The sequence below is a fragment of the Asterias rubens genome, chromosome 5 (assembly GCF_902459465.1).
Source record: "Asterias rubens chromosome 5, eAstRub1.3, whole genome shotgun sequence".
Lineage (NCBI taxonomy): Eukaryota > Metazoa > Echinodermata > Asteroidea > Forcipulatida > Asteriidae > Asterias > Asterias rubens.
In genome coordinates, this window is record NC_047066.1 from 8,380,162 (window position 1) to 8,397,813 (window position 17,652).

The 17,652-nt window shown below is 39.1% G+C and overlaps 2 protein-coding genes across 2 annotated transcripts in view; both read left to right on the forward strand.

Annotated features, from left to right (window-relative positions):
- LOC117289965 (pre-mRNA-processing-splicing factor 8) overlaps positions 1 to 3,935 on the forward strand; it is a 43,873-nt gene extending 39,938 nt beyond the window's left edge. Inside the window, exons 42-43 of the mRNA XM_033771173.1 lie at positions 771 to 973; positions 2,092 to 3,935. Coding sequence (XP_033627064.1) covers positions 771 to 973; positions 2,092 to 2,249 — 361 coding nt within the window. The 3' untranslated portion in view covers positions 2,250 to 3,935. The remainder of the gene's footprint in view (positions 1 to 770; positions 974 to 2,091) is intronic.
- An 887-nt stretch (positions 3,936 to 4,822) lies between these two features.
- LOC117290391 (T-complex protein 1 subunit zeta-like) lies at positions 4,823 to 17,128 on the forward strand. The gene is made up of 12 exons (XM_033771767.1): positions 4,823 to 5,031; positions 5,638 to 5,701; positions 6,042 to 6,176; positions 6,871 to 7,044; positions 7,819 to 8,033; positions 9,276 to 9,435; positions 9,998 to 10,080; positions 10,632 to 10,728; positions 11,896 to 12,043; positions 12,841 to 13,077; positions 14,224 to 14,296; positions 15,136 to 17,128. Exons 1-12 carry the CDS (start codon positions 4,895 to 4,897, stop codon positions 15,209 to 15,211), a joined length of 1,599 nt encoding a protein of 532 aa, XP_033627658.1. The 5' UTR covers positions 4,823 to 4,894; the 3' UTR covers positions 15,212 to 17,128.
- The last annotated feature ends 524 nt before the right edge of the window (positions 17,129 to 17,652 follow it).

The following is a 17,652-nucleotide window of genomic DNA, read 5'->3' on the forward strand; positions in this document are numbered from 1 at the left end:
ACTTAACTTAGGTTTGAACAAAGATAAATTGGCTAGAGAAAGATTTCAATATACAGCCTCCGGATTAGCATGCCGACGCTCCACCAACTGCGCTATCAAGCACTATATTGGTGGTCTTTCTATTTTGTCAATATCTTTGCTTGTGAGTGCCAGTAAGAAGCTTCACAACCTTGAATAGCTATATAGCTAGCAACTATACAACTTGAGATACAACTCGGGGAAATGGCAGCAGAGGGTTCACCAAACAGGAGACTGCTGTCCATGCTCGCTATTTTTGGAGTCAAATTGCACATAAAGTGTCTCGCTCCTGATGATGACTAGAGCAAGCTAGTCGAAACGTTGAGACCAATTCAAGAACTGACTCTGCGATAGTGCAGCTAATTGCTATCCTATAAGCTAAAGTAGTAGTCCCAGCCAATTTTCTACCTTTAACCTAGGTAGTAGTTAACAAGCAGGACAGTTCTTTTCAGAACTGCGAAGTCTCCCAAACATACGATAAATCTACTCCGCGGAAGTAAAATAAAGAAAGACAGTTCTCTAAGAACAAACTCTACCTGGCAACTAGATACACACATGGTGTTACTGCAAACCAAATATTTGAGATTATGGTAATCGTGATAATCCCACATCCTCTAAAATGTGCACAATTGACTCCCAAAATGAACGACAAGGTGCCAAGTGGATTTCAGTCAATACGTGAACGTCCAGAAGTTTTAAATTTATGAATGCCAAGTATTAACCCAGATCTCTTTCTCCCTCTTTCCACCCAGTTTCACCCCAGGCTCCTGTTCCCTAACCGCCTACAAGCTGACGCCCAGTGGGTTTGAGTGGGGTCGATCCAACACGGACAAGGGTAACAACCCCAAGGGGTACCTGCCATCCCACTACGAGAGGGTGCAGATGTTGCTCTCCGATCGCTTCTTGGGATTCTTCATGGTCCCGGCTCAGGGCTCCTGGAACTACAACTTCATGGGTGAGTCATCTCGGATTTTAACCCAGGCCTGTATGCTTTGTTTTTGAAAGGGCACCAAGGCAGTAAAAGGCATTCTATGAGGAAATTTCTACTGGAGCATTTTAAAGACACAAAGGCAATGACCAGGGGGCATCGAGGCAATCGCCTCTGTGTCTCCGTGCAGTATCAGCCTTGTTAGTCCCAATGATTATTGTCAGTTGGAAGTGTAGAGGGAATGGTTTTTTGTAACGTTAGGAATGGGTGGCCCAAGCATTTTGGTAGGGATTGTAGTAATATGAGAGAACTAAAAAAAATGTTTTTGGTGTGATGGAAGATTATTATTATTTTTCCCCCCAATATATTATGCATTGTATGGTATCTGCAGGCAGGTGTTTTGTACATGACTTGTCTGTTCGTGTAATTAATGCTACAGTAATTGATCAGTGCTTTGCATCGTTGGATGGCTGTGTCTGTCACAGTGACTTGCCATCCTGGAATCAACCTGATACAGAATTCAGAATTTTTTTTTGTACGTGTTGGAAGGCATGTTTTTGCAATTTATTATGCATTGTATAGTATCAGCAGGCAGATGTTTTATGACTTGTCTGTTCGTTTATCAATGCTACAGTAAATTGATCAGTGCGGCTTTGGTCGTTCGATGGCTGTGTGTTTCATAGTGACTTGCCACCCTGGAATAAACCTGATACAAGAGTTTACAAATACCTGTTTTCACAAAAAGACAAATTTGGAATAACGTTGAGGTTTTATTTTAACTAAAGCTGAATCAACTTTCTGAATGATTTCACAGGCATATATTACTCGGGTGGGATTTTTACCCACGACCTTTGCAGTTCTAGAGCAGTGTCTTACCAACTAGACCACCGAGATTTCAGCCTAGACTGCCCGGTGGCTAGAGGCAGTTTGAATACTATATTTTAGTAGCGGGAACCGCAATGATTTAAAAGATGAAAATTGCCACAACCTTTGCATTCTAGGGCAGTGTCTTACCAACTAGACCACCGAGATCGCCCGGTAGCTATAGGCAGTTCCAATCCTATGTTTTAGCAGTGATTTAATAGATGAAAATTTGCATCGGGGACAGGAAGTTACTGTTTTATGTTTTTGTTTTCTCTCGATAGGTGTTCGTCATGATCCAGGTATGCGTTATGACCTGCAGCTAGCTAACCCCAAGGAGTTCTACCATGAGGTCCATCGACCGTCTCACTTCCTCAACTTCAGCGCCTTGGAGGAAACCAGTGACTTGATGGGGAGTGACAGGGAAGACATGTACAAGTAGAGAGGAGCAACAACTTCGAGGAGGAGGGAGGGGGAATTTTTTATATGGGACAGGGTGGGGAGGGGTTAGGGTTTTTGTTTTTTTAAATTATGAGATGGTTTTTGTTGCGCTGTTAATTGGGTGCAAGTAAGAGGTGAAGAAGTTAAAATGGATGAATTGTCAAGTTTTGAACTTATTTGGGGAACAAGTGAAGGCTTTCTTTTTATCTGAATACAAATTATCCGTTGAAGATTATTTAGGGTATGTTGGCAGATGGTATGTTTTCTTGACTCTCCCTATTTTTCAAGGGGGCTGAGTATCTGTGTTTGAAGACAGTGGGAGATAATTGTTGTATTGAATGAACTTTGTGAAACTTTGAGAAAATATGATGTTAAAATGCCTTTCTTTTTTAGGTGAAATAAACTTAACTTGTGGGACAAGATACAAGATTACTCTGTTGCGAAAAATAGATGGTTGGTGGATAATTGTTTTGGTTATTATGGCAAGGAGATTGCTATTAAATCACATTTTTAAAACAAACATTTGAAGTTTAAAAACATTAAAACTTACCCAAAACGGTTTAATAAACAATTTGTACATAGAAGCCAGCCATTTAAAATGGTAGCTGGAGGGAAAAAAAGAAGAGAAAGCAGGGCTCAAAATACCCACCTGGCCACAGGTCTGACTGAGTACTGAATTTGTACACAATTTGAGCAAGTAAGGCCAAATCGATTTGGTTAACTTCTCGATTCCAACATTCCCAAAGATTCAGCCAATACAGAGTGACAAACAGGGATGAGAACTTCAGACTTTTATGAAGTCGGCTTGGTGAAGAAAATCAATTGTTGCATTTTTCCCATTAAAAGAAATCCTGCCCTTTGATCTATTATTAAGTGCTGAGGATACTGTTCCTAAAAGCTCATTAGAATCTAAACCTTGGGGGTTACCAAAAGGGGGAAATGCCATTTCAGTATACCTCAAATTTTTAGCATACTTTAGGACAAGTTCGCAGCAACTTTTCTTTTATCTTTTTGACTTATCCAATTTCTGTTCTACAAACCAGTGGGAATTATTTTGAACTTAAAGCCCCAAGAATTACGAACAGTGTTGTTCCGATGCAGTGGTTAACAAGATGTGCACCTTTAACACCGGGAAAATTGTATGATACTTCAAGTTTTATAAATCATGTTTTAAGACATTCGCCACAAACAAGAACTATAAATAGCCGATTTTGTAAGGCATTATCTTTACTTAGATTTATTCAGTTGATTTTTTAGTAGGTTTAAAATTCCATTTGAATTAAGTTTACCAGCATTTGTCGTTATTTAAATCCGAAGAGAAAAGGAATATTGAGGGAATTTAGTTTCAAGTTTTGTGAGACAAAATTATTCTCAAATTGCTCAATATCTAACAAGACTGGTTAATTGTTTCACACTCTTTGATTTGCACTTATACTATTTTTTGACCAGATTTCTTTGGTATGAAATGTTCCCGAAATTTGCTATAAATTTTGTTGATGTTAAACTATTAATTTCACTTTGATCTTTTCGCTTATCACCGGTAAAAACACAAGTCCTTTTTTGTTTTTGTATGTGATTTATGTTCATACTTGTGTTACTTATTTTTGTTTCTTTGTCAACAGTTTAGGTATTTTCTGTAAATATGTTGTAGATGACATCATGGTGTCGGTTGGAATAAAACAGTCAATTTGTCACCAAATCATGTTGTATACATTTTGCCTTTTTTTTTTTCAATACTTCAGCTGATTTCAAGAAAGTGGTGAGAACTTAAACGTGAGAACCCCAAATGTTGCATTTAAGTGGACTTTTCACAGTTGTGTAAAATTTGTGAAATTGGTTGGTCTACACTAGCCCTATATAGGACTCTTCCTCTGTACACACAGTAATACGAAAGTGTAAGGCCCCAGGGCTAGGTCTACACATACAACACTCTAATGCCATGCCATTTGCTGTTATTATAATGTATATGTGCAGGCTGTAGTATAATGGGATTGATTTCATACTTTTATCAAAAGCTTATTACCTCTCCAGAGTTGTAGAGATCGTTTACCCCTCAAAAATGAAAAAAAATAATAATTCAGCTGCCTTTACACTGCAAAACCTCACCATCTATAATAACAAGGATTCCCCAGTTGTTTCAACACCATATTTGTATATCAATGCTCTCCCACAGTCAATAATCACCCTATCCACCCTTCCTTGCCACAAACAATCATTCTTTCAAAGCATTCAACTCCCCCACCCCCCTCACATTCGGTGAAGCAACATTTGGGGGAAAAGGGTACATTTGTAGAGGTGTTACTTTCTGGGGTAATTAGAAAAATTTCAAACCTGCCAAAAATGTTAACATCTGAAGTTAAGTCGGAATTGATAAATGTCAAGAGAAGGGTAGGCTTTTAAGTTTTTTGCAAATATTTTGGAGTATATTTAAATAATTTTGCCAGCTGCGCGGGGAAGCTTATCTTTTGTACACAAAGTGTGGAGTCTGAAACGGTCTACCGCCCTCTACTGTACAAATCTTGAGAACTTTCTCGAAGCCGCAAATGTCACTGGTTCCCAGCAAATAAATTAAACGTCCACTTCGATATAGCAGCTACTTGGGTTACCAGCGTGAAACCATGCTCTGAAAATTCACCACAGAAAAACATGGCAGCTATCAAGGCGTTGAATCCAAAAGCTGAAATTGCGAGAGCAGCCCAAGCCCTCGCAATTAACACCAGCGCCGCTAAAGGACTTCAAGATGTATTACGGACAAATCTTGGACCGAAAGGCACCATCAAAATGTAAGTTTCCTCATCGTTGCTTTATTTTTGTTTGTCATGTCCTTTCGTGTCATGTTGGTTACAATGGAAGTTGTGTTGAGGGCGCTGTTTGCAGGCCCAATGTTGAATTTAATTTCAGAAGAATTTAGAAAATCTAGAAGTGGAAGTTTTGAAACAACACATTTTTCTGATACCTATACCGAGGTGTGATTTAAAAAACAACTTGTTTAGGCCCTTTTTATATGAAATTATAACCAAAAAAAACGAAATTGAAAAAATATATTCGTCCCAATCTCATATTTTTTAAAAATAAAAATCTGCAGATTGCGCATTCATTTATTTGGTCAGCAGACTCAGCATACTCAGTCAGCTGTCATCTGCAGAGCGCAAACTGTAGATTGCGCACAAGTTTGTCCCATTTCCTGAAACAAATCCATTGAATGGGCTTCACAATTGTGGACTCAACTGAATTTGTGAGTTGAGGATTTTGGATATCAATTTAGTCGAAAATTTATATATTTTTGACATACATCTGACACATTCGTACCTCCATATTTAAGTAGTCTGAATCCTAAATAGTTTTTTTTTTCGAATTCTAAATTCATTATTGTTTAACTTTCCCTTCAGGTTGGTGTCTGGAAGTGGAGAAATCAAACTAACCAAAGACGGTAATGTTCTCCTTCATGAAATGGTAAGAAATCTACCAACAACATCTTAGGCACCGTCTCCAATGTTACTCTTTTAATTACAAGTTCATAGTGTGCTGAAGGATGAACCCCTAATGGTGAAACCAAGTCTATCGCATTAGGAGCCTGCCTCAACATGCTACACACTGGAAAGTCCAGAGGTGGATATAAACGTCAGACGATAATCCAAAGTTCCAAGTGTTAACAAATATCTACTGTAAATCTGTCCCCCTAAAGACTGCAGATAAAGATGTTATCCGCCTGAAGGAACAACTTAAAGTGGTTAAGTACAATTTGCAATTTTATCATATTCATGTTTTGTTTTATTTTTGGTAACCTGTTCAGCAAATCCAACATCCTACGGCGTCCATGATCGCTAAAGTGGCCACCGCCCAAGATGACATCACAGGCGATGGGACAACATCAAACGTGCTCATCATTGGAGAACTCCTCAAACAAGCGGACCTCTACATATCAGAGGTAATGCATCTCCTAGAGAAAGTTTTAAAACTGTAGAGAAATCATGGTCAGGAGTTTGGGATCAAAATTTATACTGGACTGCAGGCCTAAGGTCAGCAGCAGCCCAATGAACTTGGGATTGAAAAAAAAAAAACAGTTGTCTTGTGTTTTTGTTACAAATGTTGACTTACAGTCTGATAAGAAAGAGGGAGAAGTCATTCACTCTTGTATTACCAAATGGGTTAAACCCAACCCACTTTGAATTTGCTCATATCTGGTGGATAGGATAGTTAAGGATAAAAGACGAAATAAAAACTATGGCCAGTCATGTTGTTTGTAGATTTTTGCCTAAATGAGCATGAACACTCGCTTTCAAGTAACCTTGCTACCAAACCAGTTACTTGAATTTGATTTAAGTGCGTGTCTGTGTCATAAGGAATCTAAATGTGGCATTATTTTTTTATGAATGAGCTCAGAACTACCAGTTTTGGTAAAAAGTTTTTCCTTACAGATTCTTTTAACGCTGATACTGTAGACATTACATTTAATAAAAGCTTCCTAGTACCAGTTTCTAAATGCTGCTTATCATATTTGCTTAGCTGTTCCCCAGAGGTTGATCACCACAGTGGTCCATGTTGTATTGTATATTGTACATTAGTTTTTTTCATTGCCGAAATACCTAATCACTTGAGTCTTTGCACTTTGTATCGCACAGGGCCTTCATCCCCGCATCGTCACAGAAGGGTTTGAACTCGCCAAGGCCAAGGCCCTTGAGATCCTGGAAGAGGTAAAAGTGTCTCAAGAGATGGACAGAGAGCTTCTCATCAGTGTCGCTCGCACCTCTCTACGTACCAAAGTCCACTCTGAAATGGCAGATTTATTGACAGAGGTAAGCTTGACGTTTGGAAGGTAGTGTTGGGAAGGTTGATCCTTTCCTTATTTCCATTGGCGTTTTAAAGGCAGTGGACACCATTGGTAATTACTCAAAATATTTATTAGCATAAAAACTTATTGGTAACGAGTAATGGGAAGAGGTTGATAGTATAAAACATTGTGAGAAACGGCTCCCTCTGAAGTGGAGTAGTTTTCGAGAAGGAAGTAATTTTCCACGAATTTGATTTTGAGACCTCAGATTTAGAATTTGAGGTCTCAAAATCAACTATCTAAAAGCACACAACTTCGTGTGTCAAGGGTGTTTTTTTCTTTCATTATTATCTTGGCAACTTCGACGACCAATTGAGCTCAAATTTTCACAGGTTTATTATTTTATGCATATGTTGAGATACAGCAAGTGAGAAGACTGGTCTTTGACAATTACCAATAGTGTACAGTGTCTTTAAGTTGACTGCACTCATACAGATTACAGATCACAATGAAAAAAGAAAGACAATAAACTTCGGATTTCGGATTGTATTAAATAGAACTAAATAAGATAGAACTTTTCTACTAATTAATAATATCTTCAAGGAGATAATGGAGTTTGTAAAAATGGCCTTTGAACGACAGCTTTTTGTTGTGTAAGAATATGTGCTTCACACTTAGAGTGGTCAAGCAATGCGGCCACCAGCAGTTGGTTACGTCCGAACAATGAAAGGGTTAAGGTTAATCAGTCAGATTTGCTTTACAGTAACTTTGCTTCCTGATTTGTTGTGCTTGATCCCAGGCCATCGTTGATGCCGTCCTAGCCATCCGTCAGCCCAACGAGCAGATTGATCTGCACATGGTAGAGATCATGCAGATGCAACACAAGACCGACCTGGACACCAAGCTGGTCCGAGGGCTGGTCATGGACCACGGAGCCCGCCACCCTGACATGAAGAAGCGCGTCACTGATGCCTACATCCTGACCTGTAACGTATCCATGGAATACGAGAAGAGGTAAGAGTTACGGACTTGGAGAGAAAAGTTTGGTTGGCCAGTGATTTGTCAGGGTTCAGAGTCCCTGATTTTGTCATCACAAATCTCCTGTTACCTTTTAACTGTTTAAAAGGTTTTTCCTGCCTAGCAGAAATGAGCAGAGTACCAGTCTCAAATTCAATTAAATTCAATTCAAAAATGGTTTATTAAAACATGTCTCGCAGTTAAAAACTGAATTGCACATGTCAACATCAAATATGTTTAAAAAATACATCAAATAGAAATTAACAATAAGGATATTATACAAGAAATTATTACTATATATACATTGTCAAAAATACATTGGTCAAAACCCAGTTGGCACAATTATTATCGATACACACAAAATTATATTAAAAGGCATTTAACAAACTGACGATTTGAGGAATTGCACTTTGTTTGTAGCGAACTGTTTTACATCTGGGTGGGTCATATTTGTTGGTGTGTCTTAAATTGATCTGACAGTTTCTATGTGGAGGTAGCCAATTTCTACACATGTTTTTCTTGCGGGCTCCGCGTTTTTCCCGACTCTGCCATGAATGGCCGGTCCGCGTTTTTAATTTTTTCATTTTTTGTCATCAAGCAGCAAGTAATTTGACTGCACAACACTCACACAGAGCAGAGAAAGGGAACCTGTCATCTTCGCGATAGTCTTTGACTAAAGCCGTTGTTCGTTTTTCGTTAAGCACGATGGATACTTTTGCCCATGTCCTTGTCCCATTCCACCAAGAGAGGGCGCTTTACTAAAAACTGTATTAAAAAGCTAACACGTTGAGCCAAGACAAGTTGGAAACTGAATAATGTAGTCGAGGACGCATCGCGCTTGTCATAAAAAACATCTTAAAAATGAGGACGAACAACACATTATTACCAGGTACGATTGTGGCCTATGTTTCTGTTAATGTTTTGTCTACGCTGGAGTACAAAGCCTGTTATTCAGACTCGTAGCACTGGCCTATAAACAAACAAATAATTTCCGCGTTTTTTCCATGACTCGCTCACATGCCTGTAAGTTAGAGGCATAACACATACAAGCAAAAGCTTGTAGGCCGGGATGCCTTGTACGAAAGAAAAGTAAACTAATTTAATTATAATTACCAGAATTTGTTTTTCATTTATGTCTAGTTACTTCCCTAATTTTGCTGGAGTGCATTTTGTGTGATTTTTTTAACATCTCGTGATGCTGAAACTGGACTTAATTTTCCTTATTTCTCTCTTCTCCAGTGAGGTCAATGCAGGATTCTTCTACAAGTCTGCCGAGGATCGGGAGAAACTTGTGCAGGCCGAGCGCGCCTTCACAGACGAGAAGGTCAAGAGGGTCATTGAACTCAAGAGAAAGGTCTGCGAGGGCAACGAGAAAGGGTTCATCGTCATCAACCAAAAGGTCAGATGTTTGTTGTTACAGAAAACGTTGATTGCTTAACAATAGAATGTTTACAAGATGCTGACTTTACTTATCTACTAGCCTTTTTGGGAGACCTTGAAAAAGACACGGTACAAAGTTAGTTCCATTTCATTTACGTGTCTGAGTGCATTGTACAGCCAAATATTTGCAGAGACTTTTTCTTAGAAGTTCCAAATTGTCAAATAAGAGGTACAACATTCATTGTAGAATTGATTTTACTACATTAAGAAAAGACAAAATACAGTCATATGGTTGTGATGTCTTGGTGAGTGAGGTTTTGATTGCCAACTCAGATAATTCTCATTACTTGGAGTTAGATCCCTCTGTCACGTCGCTTATCGAGGATGGATTGGACATTCTTATGAAAATACCGTGACTGTTTTTCTCTGTTTTCTCAAAAAGGTAGACCCTGTATTCAGCAGAAACGTTCACTTTTATTGCATCGTTCTTGATAATTGCAATAAATCAGCATTACATTGACAAAAAACCAATCTATGTCCCAACCTTTAAATGATGTTTAAATTTTTTCTCTCTTGTACAGGGCATTGATCCCCTGTCACTGGACATGCTGGCCAAGGAGGGAATCGTTGCTCTACGAAGAGCTAAGAGAAGAAACATGGAAAGGTACATTTCGATAAGTTTGGAAGCAGTACAGATTTAGAATTTTGCTCTCGTGGCCTTGCTCTGTTGATTCATTTTGGTTAAACAATGAGAAGTACATGTTATTAACCACAGTTTGAGTGTTATAAACTCTATCATTGTGATTCATGCAATCGAAGTTCAACTTCCTAACATTTATTTATTCGTCAGGGAAGATATTTGAAGAATGCTGAAGCATGCAATTTTTTAGGCTTTCAGAAAAAAGTTTAGAGTGCTTGACCAATTCTTTGACAATTACAAAGTTACTCGTCTGATTTGTTCATTGTGTCAGTGCTAAAACAGTACTCAATTTTGTACAGATAAAAAGGAAGAAAGGCTCCATGTAGTGTGTCTCCCTTCATTTGGTGTGTTTGTACATCCTGGCATAGTGTTATGAGAGATAAATCATAGCTGCTGTTTCAAACCCTGGCAGTGTGAAAAAAAAAGCTGTATTTGACCTTCATAATACCTCCACCGTTAAGGTTTCAGGCCCATGTCGAAGGGGTAAATTTGAAATATTTGATTTTGCTTTGTAGATTGAGTCTTGCTTGTGGTGGTATAGCAATGAACTCTGTGGATGATCTGGCACCTGAAAACCTTGGATACGCTGGACTTGTCTACGAGCATGTCCTGGTGAGTAGAATTCTCTTCAGGATATCATCGTGGTTTGATTGCAAGTGATTGAAATAATAATGATTGGAGGGTCTGCAAATGCTATTTCTTGACTTGAACGATATTTCAGACTGAAGTGTTTTTCTGCAGGATTGGTTGTGGCGTGAACTTTATAAATCAGTGAACTTTCACATTGAAACCTTTTTGTTTAATTCTTAGATAAGTATAAGTCCAATACTTTGTCTATATTGCCTTAGCGCTATTGCCTTGTCTATATTGCCTTAGCGCTATTGCCTTGTCTATATTGCCTTAGCGCTATTGCCTTGTCTATATTGCCTTAGCGCTATTGCCTTGTCTATATTGCCTTAGCGCTATTGCCTTGTCTATATTGCCTTAGCGCTGGGGTTTAGAATAATTTTCCGTGCCATGGGATGGGATTATTTTTTAAAGAACTAGCGGACTAATTTGTTTTTGAGAATATCAATATTACAATGAAACACTCGCTGCACACAAAAAAGATAAAAAAGGTCCTCATAAAACTGACGTTCTTTTTTCTTATGAGTAACTATGAAATGCATTCACCATGAACGGCAAAACCTTGGCCGTAGCCAATGCCAATAATCAGCTGTGGTGTGTTGGAATTTCAGACCACTCGGATTCACTGCTATTGAGCTGCATGTAACAATAAACAATGGTAGAAGCTTATCAATTTTTGATAATCCTGGGGTGGATTTCACAAAGGTAGTCCTAACTTAGGACTAGTTAATACTAGGCAATGCTAAGAGATAGGACTGGTCCTAAGTTAGGACCAGTAACCCATCCTAACTTAGGACTGGTCCTATCTCTAAGCATTGCCTAGGACTAGTCCTAAGTTAGGACTACCTTTGTGAAATCCACCCCTGGTTAGTACAACAAAAGGACGGAGGTCTGGAAATGGGGATTACACAATAACCCCCAGAAAGAAAAAGGGAGATTTGGAGCATGAGTTCCCACACCTTTTGTCCCTCTTTTTGTCTGGAGGAAACAAAGCATTGCTACGTATTGTCTGAGTGTGTTAGCGTTTCGGTTCCGAGTTGATACAAAAGGAGGTGCACACCTCATCCGATTTTTGGCACTGCAAATATCGGCCTGTATACACATCTTCCAGCGTTAACTGGTTAAAACTATCTTCTGTTTTTTGTTTGTCAGGGAGAGGAGAAGTTCACGTTTGTTGAGGAGTGCGCCAATCCACGCTCTGTCACCATCTTGATCAAGGGACCCAACAAGCATACACTATCCCAGATTAAAGATGCCATCCACGATGGTCTACGTGCAGTCAAGAACGCCATTGATGATTGTAGGTGTAGTAGGACAAATTCTGAAGCTCGGCATTTGAGCATTTCTTTTCTGCCGGGAATACATTTACTCGGGCATGATATGCTTCCTACTTTACAGGTCTGGAATTACATGCAGGCCATGGCCTCCGTTGCCCCTGGTTCTGGCCTTGGTGCCCTTCAAAAGTTTCCCATTGACTTTCTAATGGAAGTGCCCTTTGCAAAATGAAAGTGGCCTTGCCCTTTCAACATGTTCAAAGATGAAATTCCAGACCTGACTTCAGTCTGATTTCCGATTTTGTGGCCGTTAGGCAAATCAACATTTTATGATTATTAACAAGCCCTAAAAAAAGTATGTTAGAGCCTAACACCTTGTGTACATGCAGGTCGGCCCTTGTACTTGATAAAATATTCTGATTTTTTTCCCAAAGGACCAACTATCATGCCTTGCACTGCATTTGTCCCAGTAGAAATTGTTAGCAGTAAAATGACTTGCATTTTAACAATGATGTAAAAACTACCTAAGTTACTAGAACTTCCTTAAAGTTATACTATTTCCCATTGCTGAGCTGAGTATCAAGTTCCTACGTTGAGTAATCTGAGAAACAATTAAAATGGGTCAATATCATTTGTTTTCACAGTTCAACGGTTTACCCCCCCCCCCCCCACCCCACCCCAACCCTATCCTATCCTAAAGGGTGCATTTGCTTTATGTTCTAAAACTAGATACAACATTTTAGTTAGAATCGGGGTGTAGTTGTAAAATCAAAGTTCCATATGAACGACTTTGATGCCCTTTCTTTCTCTCTCCACCAATCAGCTGCCGTGGTCCCAGGAGCAGGCGCCCTCGAGATCGCCATCCACACAGGCCTGATGAAATACAAGGATACAGTCAAGGGGCGAGCTCGCCTTGGTGTCCAGGCCTTTGCTGATGCCCTTCTCATCATTCCCAAAGTGCTGGCCCAGAACTCTGGCCTGGACCCCCAGGAGACCATCGTCAAGCTACAGGAAGAGTTTGCCGAAAGCAAGCAGCTTGTTGGTGTGGATATATCAACCGGTAAGTTGGGTTTACTCAGAGAACAGTTAATGTCATGTCGTGGCTGAGCAGTCAAGTTCACTGGACCTAAGCTCTGGGCCCAATTTCATAGAGCTGCTAAGCACACAAATTTGCTTAGCACAAAATTTGCTTAGCATGAAATTTCTTCCTTGATAAAAACAGGATTACCAACCAAATTTCCATTTGTTGCATGTTGCTCTTTACTGGTATTCAGCTGTTGTTTGCTTGTCTTGAAAATCGCGTGGAAATTTGGTTGGCAATCCTGTTTTTATCAAGGAAGAAATCTCATGCTAAACAAATTTTTGTGCTTAGCAGCTCTATGAAATTGGGCCCTGGTGTTGTCAGCAGCAGAGTGTGGGTTGGAATCCCATTCATGACACTTGTGCCCTAGAGCAAGGCACCTGACCTTAATTGCTTCTTAAGACGTTTGGAAGGTAGTACATTCTGCTTTACCAGCCAGGCTGATATCCATACCTACAACCTTGCAGACTATGAAGGGGGTAACCCCGTTTCAGCCCAAGGGGGAGGTGGCAACATGCCCCTGGTGGCAGTTGATTGTGGTTAACAGCCCACATCAGTTTTGTGTATCCCTCGCATTAAAGTGGCCTTCTGGTCCTGTGATGTTAAGGCGATCTCTCATAATAAAAAGAACAGCTTTTCAAAATTTGATCCGTTTCTCTCCTCAACCCCTTAAAGGAATGTTACAGGATTTGTAAGAAACAAAAATTGTGAAGATCATAGATTTACATAATACTTACACGGTCTAATGATGATGATAGTAGAAAACATCCCTTGAAATATTTATGTCTGAAATGTCATATTTGACGGAAACAAATAGTCTAATTTCGCGTTTGGAGTCTATCGCTCAGGGAGCGTTTTATCCATTTTTGTTTTGGCATCGATGCAATGCAAAATTTGTAATCGGTTTATCACTATTCTCTCATGACCCAGATGGCCGCTCGATCTTAAACTTCTACAGGTTTGTCAGTGTATATATAAGGTGGATTTACATAAAGTGCTTACACTGCCAGCAACATTTTTGCAAGCAAATCCAATTCTGTAATGTTTCTTTAATGCTGATTGTTATACTTTTTTTCTCCCCTGTCTCCAAATAATTTCTCACCGGTAATTGTTTTGTCTGTTCAGGTGAAGCTATCGTAGCGGCTGATGCAGGGATTTGGGACAACTACTGTGTCAAGAAACAGATACTCCATTCGTGGTAAGTGTGATTTCACAACCATTAAAGTTACTTCTCACCTATTTAAAGACACTGGACAGCGACACTATTGGTACTTGTCAAAGACCAGTCTTCTCTTTTGGTGTATCTCAACATATGCACAAAATAACAAACCTGTGAAAATTTGAGCTCAATTGGTCGTCGAAGTTGCAAGATAATAATGGAAGAAAAAACACCGTTGTCACATGACAGGTGTGTGCTTTCAGATGCTTGAAAGCATCTCAAAATCTAATTCTGCGGTCTCAAAATCAAATTCAAATATTTTAGTGGAAAATCACTTTTTTTTGTGGAAAACTATGTAACCTCAGAGGGAGCCGTTTCTCACAATGTTTTATACTATCAACAGCTCTCCATTGCTTGTAAGTTTTTATGCCAACAATTATTTTGAGTAATTACCAATAGAGTCCAGTGCCTTTAAGAGTATAATACAGGATTGGTAGAGCTGGCAAGATAGTCGCAGACAGCAGTCATGCTTTGTTTGAAAATTTGAGCTTAGTCGGTTGGCTTTTGAGTCTGGGGAAAATGTTGAAAAACCATGCACAATTTTTAGCATGTAAATGCATTGTGCTTATTGGCTGTTAAATTATCCACAAGTAGTTGTTGCGCTGTACAACATTTTTTAAATGCTTTTTTAATCCCAATAATTTTTTTTCTTCTTTGACAACTGATATGTATTAGTCACAGCTGTTATTTGCCTGTTTGGAATCAATCATAAATGAAAATATTGGCTTGAGTATATCTGATAACATTTTTGCTCATCAACAATTTAAATAATCCCAAATTTTAATTTTAGACGGTTGTTATTTCCCCTCCCCCTACAGCACCGTGATTGCGGGTAATCTTCTTCTAGTCGATGAAATCATGAGAGCCGGTCTGTCTTCACTCAAAGGATCCTGATTGTTGTAGATCTCTAGGGTAGATAATAGTCTCAACTGATAAACGAGATGGCAATCCTGTCAAACTTAAAAAAAAACAAGTGAAAAACAGGAAAAAAATATCTTCTCAACTTTGGCAGTATTTAAAGATTAAATGTGACTTGTACTTCAGTATGTAATAACCCGGCCTTGACTTGTTGGGACGCAAATGCTCATCTTAAAGAAGCTCTCGTTCAAACCTTTTAGTTTGTCCCATGACATGATTGGATACCATTTATTGACTTGTACTCAGAACCAAGTTCTGAATGTCTACAGTTTTATAGGATGGGGCATCACGTAGTTTAATTCTGTACTGTTAATTTCTAGAGCAGTTCTTATTAGTTAAGAACTTTATCCACTGAAGTAATTAGGTTAAGGGAGCGTCTCAAAAATCAGGCATTTGCTAGGTACAAAGGAATGTTTCTGTGGGTTCCTGTCTGCAATGGACTGGACTGTTGGGACATTCCACTACTAGACCGCATCATTGTGGGAGTAGTCCTACTTGAGTGAATTTGTTCATTATTATTTTGAACGTGTCACTGGTCCAATTATTAGACTTTTGAGACGCTCCCTACACACAAGGCAAATCAAACACCTTTAAACAAAATTTATTTAGTACAATGGAGTTAAATACTCTCACTAAAAACCAAAGGAGATGTTTTGGGGCACGTTATGCCCAGTTCATACTTCCTGCAAAAGCTTCAGGCAAAGTAAATTTGATGTCACAGCTCTGTTGCCACTGCGAATATTTTGCAGGAGTAGAGCGCAGCTCAATTGTTGTAAATTGTTCGTTGCGAACTTGTGATGTTCAAATTCGCTTTGCATTTGCATCCACAGGAAGTATGAACCAAGCTTAAGTTGGCTGCAGAATTGTTCTCAGAAATGTACGCATGCTAAGAACTACGTACCTGGTATGTCTGCTGCCCTCTTGTGTCTTGAAGTTGCCCATCGACACGCACGGCCATGAAATAATCTAACGATAATTTCCCCAGAGGCTTCGTTAGCGGTAAAAAGTGCAGGAAATATTTGGAGGTCACAGTGTTAAGAGACGCCCTCAATGTGAATGTAGCAGTAGCATAATGTGGTGTTCGGTCCAGCAAATTCATTTTTTAAGAAAGTGCACTATTTTCATTTTTTTGTATTTTTTGCTACAAATTCTTGTGAAGTTGATGGTCCATTGAAAATTAATGGATTCTTGTGCAGGAGAATTTTTTTCATGATTCAAATCTGAGAGTTGATTTGTGTTATTGTTACTTCTCCTGAATTCATCAGGGAAGGATCGGTTTAGCTGTTGTATGCCAGGCCTTACATCTCCCATCCTTTGTCCACCCGCTATAGACCTTTATGCACATAACGTCTTGGCTAGGGGCCAAACGAAGGAAGCTCATTGGTCCATCTCTTGTGCGCAAAAGATTGCGCTTGTCCATAAATGTTACCATTGTTTTCATCTTTAGTATGTCACCTTGATGATGTCAGTTTCTAATATGCTGAAATGAGCCTGGTTTAAGCAGTCTTTTGTTCAGTTAAAAAAACAGAAAGATTTTGCTCAAATAATGAGTCTTGTGGTTTGAGCCTCCTGTGAAACGTGCCTGACAATTTTAGAATAATGTCACCAACAATTGTTGAACCATCTTATATCGCCAACTACTGGTGCACTGTTTTAAAATTGTCTGCAACTATACATTTGCCAATTTACATAAACCAACTTGTCTTTCCATATGTCGGACATGTTGTTTATGGTTAATGTGCAGCTGTGTAGGAATAGTGACGCATGAAACTCTCTGAATTCTGAATATAAATGAAAAATCTCCCTCCCCCCCCCATGATTTGCAATTCATGTTGTATGTGTTTGTCTGGCTGATTTAAGCATGAATAAAAACTTACAAATGTGTGAACAAATTTTGAGTGTAGTTTGTGCCTGATTTGTTTTTGTTCCCTTTCATTCATTTGGAGATACTATGAGATGAAGTTTTAATATTTTTTAGAAACAGGGTTCAAATTGGGGGATAAAATTCCACCAGATTGCGGGACTTTTACTAGACCAGACTGAGAATCTGAACTAGAAAGAATTCTCTGCAGTTAAATATGAAAATTGTTAAGAGAAAAAGAGACAATTTATCTCACTTCTGTTGTAGGAAAGTTGGCCTTGATACCCAAAAGAATTGAAAAATGTTTTTAGAGTCGATGGTCAAATTATAAATTTTTATATTACACAGTGTGGTATTATTCAAATGAAAAATAGAAGAAGGCCAGACTAGTCCAGTTGTGGCCCAAAGCTAAAATCACTGGCCTGAGACCTGCATTCCAGTGTACAATTGCAGCCCTAAACTCAACATCTTGGGCCTTTTGGTCAGATTGGTCTACACTTTTATTTTCAAAGAGCAGCCATAGATGTAGCCGGGCAGGCCCGTCGCCGGAGCTGAC